Genomic DNA, 12374 nt, shown 5'->3' with positions numbered 1-12374 from the left:
TTTGTGGCCATAAAGTCTGCAACCTTTTGGATCTGATTTTTAGTACCATCTTAATATTATGTTATAAAGAACGCAGAATATACCTTTATATTTGGCTTTCTCAGAGTAAAGATATATGCTTTATTTAAAGCTAATTTGCTCAATATTAGCTTGGAAATTTAAAAGATTTTACTTAATGCTAATTTAACTTTTTTGTAGCTATAAGCTCATAATTTTACCACTTGGCTTTTCTGCTACACTAATTCTGAACAGTAATGAAACATTACACTATTTCATTTGGATAATGTTGATATAAATATGTAACCAAATATTGGAAGATTTCAAATCAACTTGTTACCAACCATGAACTCTACTAAATGGGCATTTATTATGACTATCACTTTTAATATATTAAAATTATTCAGTAACTGTTTTTTGCACATTAAATGAAAAATTAATTTTTAAATTTTTATTCAAAGCATTAGGAAAATCATATTCAAAACACAGAAATAATCAGACTGTAACAACGCTGCATAGATAGTGGTTCACAAGTTCCCTGACACTAAGTGACTTCTACCTAACAAAAACTTCAATTTTCGAGTCACCAGGTAGAAAATGGTAGAGGCATTATTTTCTGAGGCTGGAAAAATGGCTTCAATGGTGAGAAGTCACACTTTAAACAACAAAGATTAGATTATCCCCTAATTTAATTCTACTCCCCTCTTGTTACTTCTCAGATAAGAAAATTTAGAATGTAAGGATTACTGGAAGGGAATGGGAGGTAAATTACCTCTTAGGGGATACCCTGGTCAGTGCCTGCTTTAATCAGACAAAACACAGAATTAAGTTTTAAAAATTACAACCACACCATTATGCATAACTAAAATTGCCAATATGAATACTTTTTTTTTAACATAATACATTACATGTATATAAGAAAAAAATGACCTGTTTCCAATCCTTTGACCTTCAGTAGAAAAAAATGTCATCACTAATGAGAGATCTGAAAGATAATTTTCATGGCAGAGCATTAATTCCATAGAGATCAAAATCATTTCTGAATAGTGAAAATAGCCTGAATCAAGGAGAAATTGCTAAATTTTTTAAGAGCTTACTTTTTGAAAGAGAAGACAATTTATATGGGAGGAATTTGTAGCTGGAAACATTGTTCATTAAAACAGTTACCTGAGAAAGACTCTTAAAATTGCCAGTGCTTTCAGAACCCCTCCCACCACCCCAACAATGCAGGAAGGAGCGATTTGTAGGCTTCTAGCTTCTTACCGTTACCTACATGAAGAAAGTTTTGAACTCAAGAGTTGTTTGAGCTTTACTACTACACTGATTAAAAGGCCACAACCAAGACATCTGAATGGTAGACTATAAGTGCATTTTTGCATTCATTTCAGGCTTCTCCCTTTAATCCTTTATTTAAGAAAGAGTTTGTAATTGTTCAAATGGTCTTGGACTCAAACCTACTGTTCACACACACAAAAAAACTTTTGTAAGCAAATTGGAAGTTTTCTTATAATAGTAAACAAACTGTCTGGTCTACGTTCTCTAATCTATGCCTAGAAAATAAGGCATTATTAATTCTCATTGGCTACTGCAGAGCATAGACAAGTGTTTTCTTTCTAATCAGAGGCATATACAAACATTCCTCAAAGTGCATTGTTATTTTTAGCCTCTGTTATGCATTTACACAGCATGAGCATTTATGACTCCTTACATACTTGTAGGATAAAATGCTTATTCCCAACATCTCATAAACACCATAATTACTTGAGAAAAGACAAAGTGAGAGCAGCTACAGAAGTAGCAAGGTTTTTTTTTTCCACAAATAAAAAAACCATATACAAAAAATGGCAAGTTAGTGATAACTGGTAGTATGAACTCTCAATAATATTCCACTTTGGGTTCCAAATTAAGATTTGACAAGTTTGAAGCCTTGTCCTGTGTCCAGCACAGTAGGAAGAAACCAACTCATTTTTAATCTTTTCAAACACCTGAAACAACTTTTGCAGATCCAAAAAAGGTTCAGACCGCACAACCAATTTGCCAAATGCACCAGTGGATACGTAATACGAGGAAAGTGCAACATCCAGTGCTTGGCCACGTCATTGCCCGTTGGCAGATGCAGGGTGTAGTCACTCCACCGCTTTGACACAGCGTAGACGGCCTTCACAGTGCGGCCCTTCTCAGTCCAGCAGATGTTATTACCGGGGTTGCAGTTATATTCCACCCAGTCTTTTGTAAAGTCACCCAGCTGTGGTGGGTCAGCTTCTTCAATATCTATGGTCTTTGTCATCTCTGCTCCTTGCACTGCAATGTACTGATCATTGATTTTTCTCACTTCTTTCACCCACGGAGTTGAATTCTCACTGTCTAATACGATAATAAGGCGAGAACAGAAGGAGGCATTCTTTTCTCTCCACCATTCTAAAAGTGTGTCAAGGCGCAGTATGTCTCCACCTGTGAACAAAAGAAAATTCAATAGAGTAATAATTTTTCTGAAGCCTCCTCTTAAGTATAGTTTAAGTTCCTGGAATTAAATATGTAGACCAAAAAAATAGATGGAGCCTTCCTTTCAAAGTATCTCGTCAGAAGAGTTTTTAAAAACAGACTTTCAACTTCGGGTAAAAAAAAAAAAAAATCCTTGTTACATTGAAAAAGGAATAGGTTATAATAAATTAAGAAAATTATATTTATGAAGTTAAACTTAGTGAAAAAAATGAAAAGTCAATATTCTATATCACAGGCAGCAAATTATGGCTCAGGGGCCAATCCAGCATGTCACCTGTGTTTGTACGGCCTGAGAGCTAAGAACTGATTTACATTTTTACATGGTTAAAAATCAAAAGAACAGAAGTTTGCAACATGTGAAAATACAAGAAACTTAAATTTCTTCTTCTTATTTCCATAAATAACAACATTCATGTGCATTCTATCTATGGATGCTTTTGTTCTATAGTGCCTGCGCTGACCAGTTACAATAGGGACCTTATGACTACTAAGCCAAAAATACCTTGCCCTTTAGAGAAAAAGTTTGTTGGTCTTTTGAAAACCACTGATCACTGATAAATTAATGTTACCTTGCCTTATACATAGACACCTACCGAAGGAAAAAGAAACTCTTCCTACCGGTATCAAGAATGAGTTTATAGTGGATTTTTTAAAGATTTTATTTATTTGACACAGAGAGAGAGAGAGCACAAGGAGGCAGAGCAGCAGGCAGAGGGAGAGGGAGAAGCAGGCACTCCACTGAGCAGGGAGCCCGATGGGGAGCTCGATCCCAAGACCCTGCAATCATGACCTGAGCCGAAGGCAGCCACCTAACCGACTGAGCCACCCAGGTACCCCTAAATGTATTTTATTACCTGAAAAACAACACAGGATTAAAAAAAATACATACCCAGAAAAGTCTAAAGCAAATTTATCTTAAAGCTAGTAGGTTTTACATCTAGTTCACTATAATAGGTCTTTTTGTATTAATTTTGATTTTTAAATATATGGCATTAAAATACTATCTTGACTTTAATTTTTGGCATCCTCTTAAATTCTGTGACCCAAGCAAGTGCTATCCTTATTCATCCTACTCTTGGCTGTGTTTCAATGGTACATTAATATTCATAGAATCATTCCAATTCTAGGCAATTTATCCTAAGGAAAGGGCAGAAATGGGGACAAAAATTACATATAAAGATCTTCTTCCCACTGCTATCTATGATAGTGTAAAATCTGAAACAACCAGGAGGAATGGAAGTTATGAGAGAATTATAATAAAATGGTATTTTTAAAAAAATTCTATTGACAAGAAAATGTCTATAATACTAGGAGAAAAAGCATGGCATGGAAGTGTATCTACAAAAACAGTAGTGGTTATTGCTGGGTGTTTGGATTTCAGGTAGTTTTTGTTACACCCTCCTCTATTTTCGACCATTTTTACACTGAGCATATGTTACTTTAATGATCAGAACAAAGTCTTAACATGGTATAATCTCCATGTTAAGATGGAGATTACGGCACAAACTCCAACAATTTCAGATACACATCTCTACCTAGAGCAATCATTCTCCTTGCTAAACTATCAAAATGACACTGGAGAGAGAGAGAGAGAGATAATCCTTTAGTATTTGGATTCTATTACTAATGTGACCTCTGAAGCCAGGGCATAATAACACATTCTTTATGAACAATTAATATTCTTTTATTCATCAGCCTACTATATCTTGGGCTTTTGACAATGAAAAAGCTATTTTATGAATTGTTCTTATACTCATGCTTATCATTTCAGAGGCACTATCTCAATACATGGTCTCTGTGTATTACTAATGTGTTCCTTCACAGAGAGCTCCAGAAGATACCTTTCGTAATATAGTAAAATGTTAACTTTTCATTATTGCCAGTTCTATTCAATTTCTCATAGAGATCAGAGAATGACAGAGATGACAAGAGCTATTATACAAAATCCATCTGCCACAAAACATCATTGTCTAACTTGCCTTCTACAACTATTTCAATAAATATCCTAAAAGCACATTCTAAACTAATTCTCTTACATACATGCTCTTTAGATATCAATAAGAGACTTAAAGGAGCATTAAAGCCTTTTCAACTGACTATTTCTCTTCTCCTGTTTTGTTTGGTCTGCTTTCTCCTATGAATAGGTTCTATGTTGCATTTGGCTTTTGGCCCAGATGCAAAGTACTTACATTTATCTCAGCTAACAGCCATCTGATGCAGTTAAAGTAATTGAGACTGCTTTTTAAAGGCTTTGTTTATCTGTGATAAACTGCTTTATAGATTATCTACATTTTTTTTCATTTAATTCTCTCTTGTCATTATCATAATTGTTTTTTACTCTGAAACAAAGAGGCAAAAATAACTGATTCCATCTTATGAAACTCCATAAATTAAGGAAACTACTATATATTCTAAGAAATACTGTGAGTAAAGGTATGTGATATAAGGGCAAATAGAGATTCTCTTTCTCTCAGTGGTACTTAGTTCTGGACCTGCTCTTACTTGCTAACTCCCATGTGTAAAATCCAGACATGATGTTTCCTATTTTACAGGTTTTTAGAAAGATGTAATTCTCAGAGCTCAAAGCTCTCTGTCACGTGGGCTGGGATGGATTAAAGCATTTTCCTTTGAGCAGGAGGGTTCAGTACTATCATCTGCCTTTGAGGGTTATGTCTCTAGCAGCCGAAGGCAGGAACTGAGTGAAAGGAAGGCTCAGCCTCTAACCCCAGTTCAACCTGGTTACCTCCAAGGTGCCTCAAGCTGAGAGAGTATAGCGTTGCTGAATTATGGGATGAACCTGCCCTTCTTGGAGAAGGCAGGGCCACGTGCTTTCTTCATTGTGTTCTACTTTTTACCATAAAGTCTCCAAAAAGAAAGTTACACATAGAAGAACAAATCTTCTTGGCTAAGAGAGGAATTCTATAATGGTCAACTCATTGGTGATATATTCAAAAAATATTATAAAGATACCATTCCAGAATCTAATTGCTAGATATTAACCTAAAATATAGCCACACTTTATAGAGTTTTTGAAGTCTTCATAAATTATTGCTAACTCATAGTGAGTGAAAATTTAAGAACACTGATAGATATATGTTACTTGGTGTCTATTATTTTTCCTAGGAAAAGAAAAAAGTTGATATAAATAGTAGGAAACTATACATCTAGAATTTACTTCCAAAGCCATCTTTTAAAAGATAATTGAAATAAATTTTTAAAAGATTTAAGTGGAAAAATACAAAGTTTCTGAAAAATGTTTACATTAATAAATCCTTCATGTTAACATATAACAAGCTTACTTTTAAAATTTTTTTCTTAAAAAACTTACAAATAACCAGGGATACACGCATGACCACCAAAATTATATCTTTTTCCATTTGATTTGGGAAGAGTCCAGTATTATAAGCAATACAGTAAATTTTCAATAATCAATCCCAGGTTTTAGGTCTAAAATGCTATTTCTGTCAGGATTTTTGAATTGACTAGAACCTTTTTTTCTGTGCTCTAAGGTCAAGTACACAGACTGGTATACTTTACCTAGAATTAAAATAGCCATAAAGGCTTAAAAAGTTTTCTACATTGAATTATTAACAAGTTACAGGTCAAGTAAAAGATTTTACAAACTGTATTCAAGTAATTTTGATGTTGACTACCTTTTTCAAAAGTATTTAGGAAATGGGTGAACAAAAATATCTACTAAACCAGAACATGCAATTTTCTCTACCTTAATGGTTTTAGCCTTGGCAGTACATGGTACAATGGGGGAAAAATACACTTTAAGGGGTTAGGCAGATCTGGATTTGAATTATGGTTCCATCACTTACCAGTTGTATGACCACAGATATGTAACAACTTTAGGTTTTCATTTTATTCTTTGAAAAATGAAGATGATAGAGGTGATAGTACTTACCTGAAAGTTTAAGTGAACATTAAATTTAATGTATATAGAGTACCAAGCATAGTAACTGCTTCAAATATGCCTGATAAATATTTGCTTTTACTCCTTGACAGCCATTAATTTATTCACAAAACCAAAAATTACAATGTATTTTTATGATAAAACCCTCATTTCAAATCTAGCATGCGATTAGGGAAACCATGATGGTTTAAAATCATCTCGACTTTAACCTTTAATCATCCCCACTTAGCATTCTTATGTTGGGAGCTCTACCTCTGTCCTTCCAGAATGCTTCTGCTTATATTTGTCCTTGATCTGAGTATCTATTTCTACTTATGTCTATTTTATTATTTGTAAGTATTCTTAGTGTAAAACATCTATAATAGTTAAAGAAAAAGCAGGATAGAATTAAGTTCTAAAAGAACTATTTCTAACATAAAATAAAATTACCTTTTATTTCATGATTCATTTTTTTTTTTTTGGAACCATTTTATTTATTTATTTGACAGAGAGAGACACAGCAAGAGAGGGAACACAAGCAGGGGGAGTGGGAGAGGGAGAAGCAGGCTTCCTGCCAAGCAGGGAACCTGAGGTAGGGCTGGATCCCAGGGTCCTGGGATCATGACCTGAGCTGAAGGCAGACGTTTAAGGACTAAGATACCCAGGCGCCCTCATTCAATGATTTCTTCCATCTGTACTTAAGGAACCCTTCTAGGGATCTGCCAGGCTCTGTTCTAGGCACTAAGCAAATAATTAATAAAACAAAGCCCATGACTTACGTGGTCTCTATTCTAGTTGGGAAGCCCAATGAACAAATTCACATCTAAAATAGATCTCATTTTACAGTTAGCAAGAAGATGTAATATTACCCCCTCATTTTACAGAGGAGAGAACTGAAACTGAGAGAAGTTAGGTAACTTGACAAAAATAACACTGTTATGACAAAATCAGGACAAGAACCAAGGTCTCCTGACCTAAGCACTACTCCCACCATATCACCTCACTTGCTGTTTAAACTCCTTATAAGCTTTCTAACATAAACTGTACATGTGCAGAACTACTGAAATCAGCACTCATAACATTTAAAGAATTAGAAGTACTGGTCAAATTAATTAGCTTCTGAAAAATGAAACTAAGTTTAATAATTCTGAAAATATATTAAAGGGAAACTGATAATTTCTTAGACTAAGCAGATTTTTTCTTCCAATCAATACAAGACGTAATTCTCAAAACCTTTAGAGATTACTAATATTATGCTAAACAGGTATGCCAGAGAAAACAAAAACAAAACAGAATCACCTGTATACTTGGTAAACTGTGAAGCAGAAAATTAAGAATTTTGGAAATTTGGAATTAAGAAATTTGGAAATAATGTTGCAGTGTGAAGGGTAGCTTTGCATAAATAGGTCTATCTTTATAATAGTGAAATTGCCAGAGGTACACTTACCTGCAAGAGCCCACTCTCCTGTGCCATGGGTGTGTCCACTGTAATACAAAACATACGTATCATGTCTAGGTCCATCCACAGTCCGAAGTTCAAGGAAAGCTTTCAGTTTGGAATGTAGAGTATCAAAAGACAGTCCACTTGTGGAATAGTCACATCCATAGGTCTCAATCATATGATATGCAAAAAATCTTTGGATAGCATTGAGCATGCCAGTAGACCTCAAATTTAACTCCTGCACATGTTCTGGTGGAAGAAGTGTTGGCTGGCCATCAGGACTGAAGGAAAAAAAAATTATTTTGGTGTTTAAAGAGTGTACATTCTATGTCACATTCTTACTCTTCATTTGTAATTAAGCATCATAACAGCTGCTGCTAACTAAATAGCAGAATTTTTTTAAAACCCTCTTTTCTACAGTACTAAAAATTAAGCTTGAACATTTCTATATAACTTTTCTCTAACCAATAAAATAGTCACCAAACTGAAAGCTGGGAAAAGATCTTCAAATGTAGATAAGTCTGTCCTTTGTTCTGTATTTGTATTCTTTTACCAAATGACAGATATTGAATAAGACTTTCTAAAAGCAAGATCATACTGATTTTACCCTGCATTTCAAGAACATCCAGGTGGGAACTATAATGAAAGAACTTTCTTTCCTTGACAAAAAACTTTATGGAAGCAGTATGCTTTATATTTCTATATTGAAAAAGACAGACTGTATAAGGTTGCATTCAAGTTCTACGAAGTTAAGGAACACAAATGACAGAAGAAATTGTTGGTAAATGACATTTTGAAACAGTTATTAAAATTTAGGCCCAATGCCTTATACTGCTGAACAACTGAAGACAGATCTGATCCTAGAACGAACATAAAATGGTACTGTAGTAAAGATGAAAAACCATGTCTTAAAGCTAGCAGAATCAAAATACCAATATTCAGGAAGAAAAAAAAAATCATCACTCTTATCCAGAAAACGAAGTTCTTTCAGTAGTTTTGAAAACCTTACATTTTGCTTCATATATTATCAGTACTATTCTTTTTTTTTAAGTTTTATCAGTACTATTCTAATGACACTAGTTTTCATTAAAATAGTAAGACACTTTGTGTTGCGTATGTAGCATTTAGCAGTCACAAACAGTAAAAGAATAAGCAACGCATTAACAAAAATTAGTGCAAGTTACTATTTCCACATATTCTCTAGGCTAAACTGTCACATCTTACTTTATGTGACCTTTTTAATTAAATCTATTTCTTTTACGTCTCATAAGGATTTGCAAATTTTTATAAAGCCTTTAATATGAAGGAAAATACTTACTACAAATACTCTGTTTTTGGTTTTTGTGACAACTATTTGAAATAATTTTTTTATTTCAAAGTCTTCGCTCTCCCCCACCCCAAAAATCACAAAGGAAATTATGAATACTTGGTAATCAAAATTCATTAACAGCAAATAACTATTTTTTTCTATTTCAAAGGTACTTACTATAAAAAAATTTTTTAATGTGGCAATATTTACAGATTCAAAAAGATTTGCCACACATTTAAGGACAAAAATTATTTTGGAATAAAACTACAATGAAACAAATATATGTTTAACTTCATTCCCAATTTTTTTGTAACATTTTCCAGTGAGCAGAGTATTTTTACATTCATATTCTCATTAGCTCTTCATAATAGGTTCCTCTGAGATGAGAAGAATAGGTATTGTCATTTGCATTTTTCGGGGGGGGGAGGGGCAAAGGCAGAGGGAAAAAGAGGATCTTAAGCAGGCTCCACGCCCAGCATAGAGCCCAACTTGGGGCTTGATCTCACCACCCTGAGATGATGATGTGAGCTGAAATCCAGAATTGGATGCTTAGCCAACTGGGCCGAGACATCCCTGTCATTGGCATTTTAGGTAAAAACACTGAAGTTCAGAGAAGTTATGATTTGCTTAGCATTAACACAGAACTAGCATTTAGGACTCTCAGGTTCAGTATACATTCTATTAAATTTCCGCAGGTTGTTTCATAGGACATTTTCTTAAGATAACCTTTTCTAAAGAAAGGATAGGACCTTTTTCTAAAGAAAGGGTAGGACCTTTCCTTGGAAGCATCATTCATTTTTTCTGATTTTTTTAACTAAGTATAAGCTAATCACATTTATCAAGAAAATACTTAAATTGAATCCTGAGGATTACATCATTATGCAGAGCTAATAAAAGTTTTTAAACATTTGGGGTAAATGAAAAAAACTGCAAGAGCATTATATTTTGAAAATACTATACTTCTGAAAAAATGAGCAATCACATTTTATATTCAAATTCATGCAAATATTAGGAAAATATTAAAAGTCAAGTAGTCACTACTAATTATACTAGATTACTGTACCTGCAAAAGTTGGTGGGAATCACAATAGCATATCCAACGGATGTTCCTCCTAAACAGTTACCCAATTCATGGAAGAGACCATGAGCCATGGATTCCAGTGGTAAAACTATCAGAAACATGCTCAAGAAGATTCCATTTGTTGGCTAAAAGAAGTTCAAAACAGCATATTTATACAGCACGTGTGACTGCACTTAATGTGTGTGCATATATACATTTACATACGTATATTTGCCCCACTTCCAAAAAAGATAAAAATAACAATAACCTAAAAACAATTACAGGTTGAATCAGAGCAAGCATATAAGGTTGATCAATGAAACCTAAATTAATCTGGAAGTTTCTTGGAAGTTGTGGCAAAACAAATACAGCACATCCTATTTTTTTTTAATTTGCCTGGTAACATCCTACCCAAACTAAAAAAAAACAAAATAAAACCCTCTTGGTATAACACTAAAGGCCAGAAAACAAATCCTTTCCTGTTAAAAAACCAACATATCCTAAATCACTTTTCAAATAACATACTCATTTATCAGAAAAGTTACTTTAGAAAGGGCTCATTTTCCTGTGAAAAGTCCAAAATTAAAGAAAATAAAATCTTATACAAAATTTAAGATTCTAAAGCTATCAAAATGAATCCCAGTCTTAAACTTTTAATAAAGTTTTCCTTTGAAAAGCTCTAGACTCTGTAAATTCAAAGTTGTAAAAAAAAAAAAAATGTGTATGTGTGTGTATATATGTTCTACATACATAAAGGGCATTTAAGCATCCTAAAAGCAGAACAGAAAAAGGGAGGCAAAAAAGCCACAAAAAACAAAAAACAACGCAGAAAAAATAAAGGACCCATTTAAGTGAAAATAAAGTGGATGATAATCACTCAGTCCTGATCTATAGCTTCACAATACCAGTAGTGTTCCCCATTCTTTGTGTTGCTACTGCACATACTATATGGTTATATGCTTGCTTCTGTTCATGAACATGCATTTCTCTAATTCCTTCAGAATTTTAATAAAAAATGGGTGATTCCCATAACGGAAAAAAATGGATATAATGCCCTATTTTGGGTATACTGTTTGCTATCAATTGCATAAAACATAGTACTTGCTCAATTTAGAAACATTAGAAAATATAATTGAGATAAGTGATTAAAATCATTGCATGTACTGTCCTCCACACATGCTTTCTGAAATATCTGACTTCACATAATATATATACATGTTTTTTAATCACAGTAGGATAATGTTCTGTACACTAATATACTGCAAGCCTATTAGTATAATGTTAATCATTTGTGAAGAATGGCAATCCTGGGACGCCTGGGTGGCTCAGTTGGTTGGATGACTGCCTTCGGCTCGGGTCATGATCCCGGAGTCCCGGGATCGAGTCCCACATCGGGCTCCCAGCTCCATGGGGAGTCTGCTTCTCCCTCTGACCTTCTCCTTGCTCATGCTCTCTCTCTCAAATAAATAAATAAAATCTTAAAGAAAAAAAAAAAAGAATGGCAATCCTGGGGCACCTGGGTGCCTCAGTTGTTGGGTGTCTGCCCTTTGGCTTGGGTCATGATCCCAGGATCCTGGGATCATTGGGCCCTGCGTAGGACTCCTTGATCGGTGGGAGGCCTGTTTCTCCCTTTCCCACACCCCCTGCTTGTGTTCCCTCTCTTGCTGTGTCTCTGTCGAAAAGAAAAAAAAAAGAGAGAATGGCATTCCTATCATATGTATAAAATTTTAATTAGCTGATTCCCTATTATTGCTATTTAGATTCCATTTACTTTTCTTTTTTAATAAAACCAGAATAAGTATGGAGTTCTCTTATAATTTTTAAATCCCTTTGATAATCTGAGTTTCATCTATGGTGAAGTGTTAAATACTTTACTAATTTTTCCATGGGGCTGCCTTTTTATTATTACAGCTTTGTTTTGCTCTCAGTATATTGACTTTTGTGGGTTATATGATGAATGCTTCCCCCCCTTAATGTTTTTTTTTTTTTTTTTGCTTAGTATGGTTTTTTTTTAAAAGATTTATTTATTTACTTGAGAGAGAGTGTACATGCACAGGGTGTAAAGGCAGAGGGGGAGGGAGAGGGACAAGCAGATTCTAAGCAAAGCACAGAGCCCAACTACAGGCTTGATCTCACAACCCTGAGATCAAGACCTGTGCAGAATCTA

General features: G+C 34.2%; 1 protein-coding gene across 4 annotated transcripts in view; it reads right to left on the bottom strand.

Annotated features, from left to right (window-relative positions):
* Positions 1-891: 891 nt before the first annotated feature.
* The window catches only part of TMEM168 (transmembrane protein 168), a 29208-nt gene continuing 17725 nt past the window's right edge, over positions 892-12374 (bottom strand). For all 4 annotated transcript variants that reach the window (XM_032871189.1, XM_032871171.1, XM_032871164.1 and 1 more), the window contains exons 3-5: positions 10211-10353; positions 7845-8119; positions 892-2448 (exon numbers count right to left, since the gene is read on the bottom strand). In XM_032871189.1, coding sequence (XP_032727080.1) covers positions 1901-2448; positions 7845-8119; positions 10211-10353 — 966 coding nt within the window. In that variant the 3' untranslated portion in view covers positions 892-1900. The remainder of the gene's footprint in view (positions 2449-7844; positions 8120-10210; positions 10354-12374) is intronic.

This window comes from Lontra canadensis, unplaced genomic scaffold (genome assembly GCF_010015895.1).
Source record: "Lontra canadensis isolate GAN:19392208 unplaced genomic scaffold, GSC_riverotter_1.0 scaffold2, whole genome shotgun sequence".
Lineage (NCBI taxonomy): Eukaryota > Metazoa > Chordata > Mammalia > Carnivora > Mustelidae > Lontra > Lontra canadensis.
Note: the sequence above shows the minus strand (reverse complement) of the source record. Positions and strands in the feature narration are given on the sequence as shown.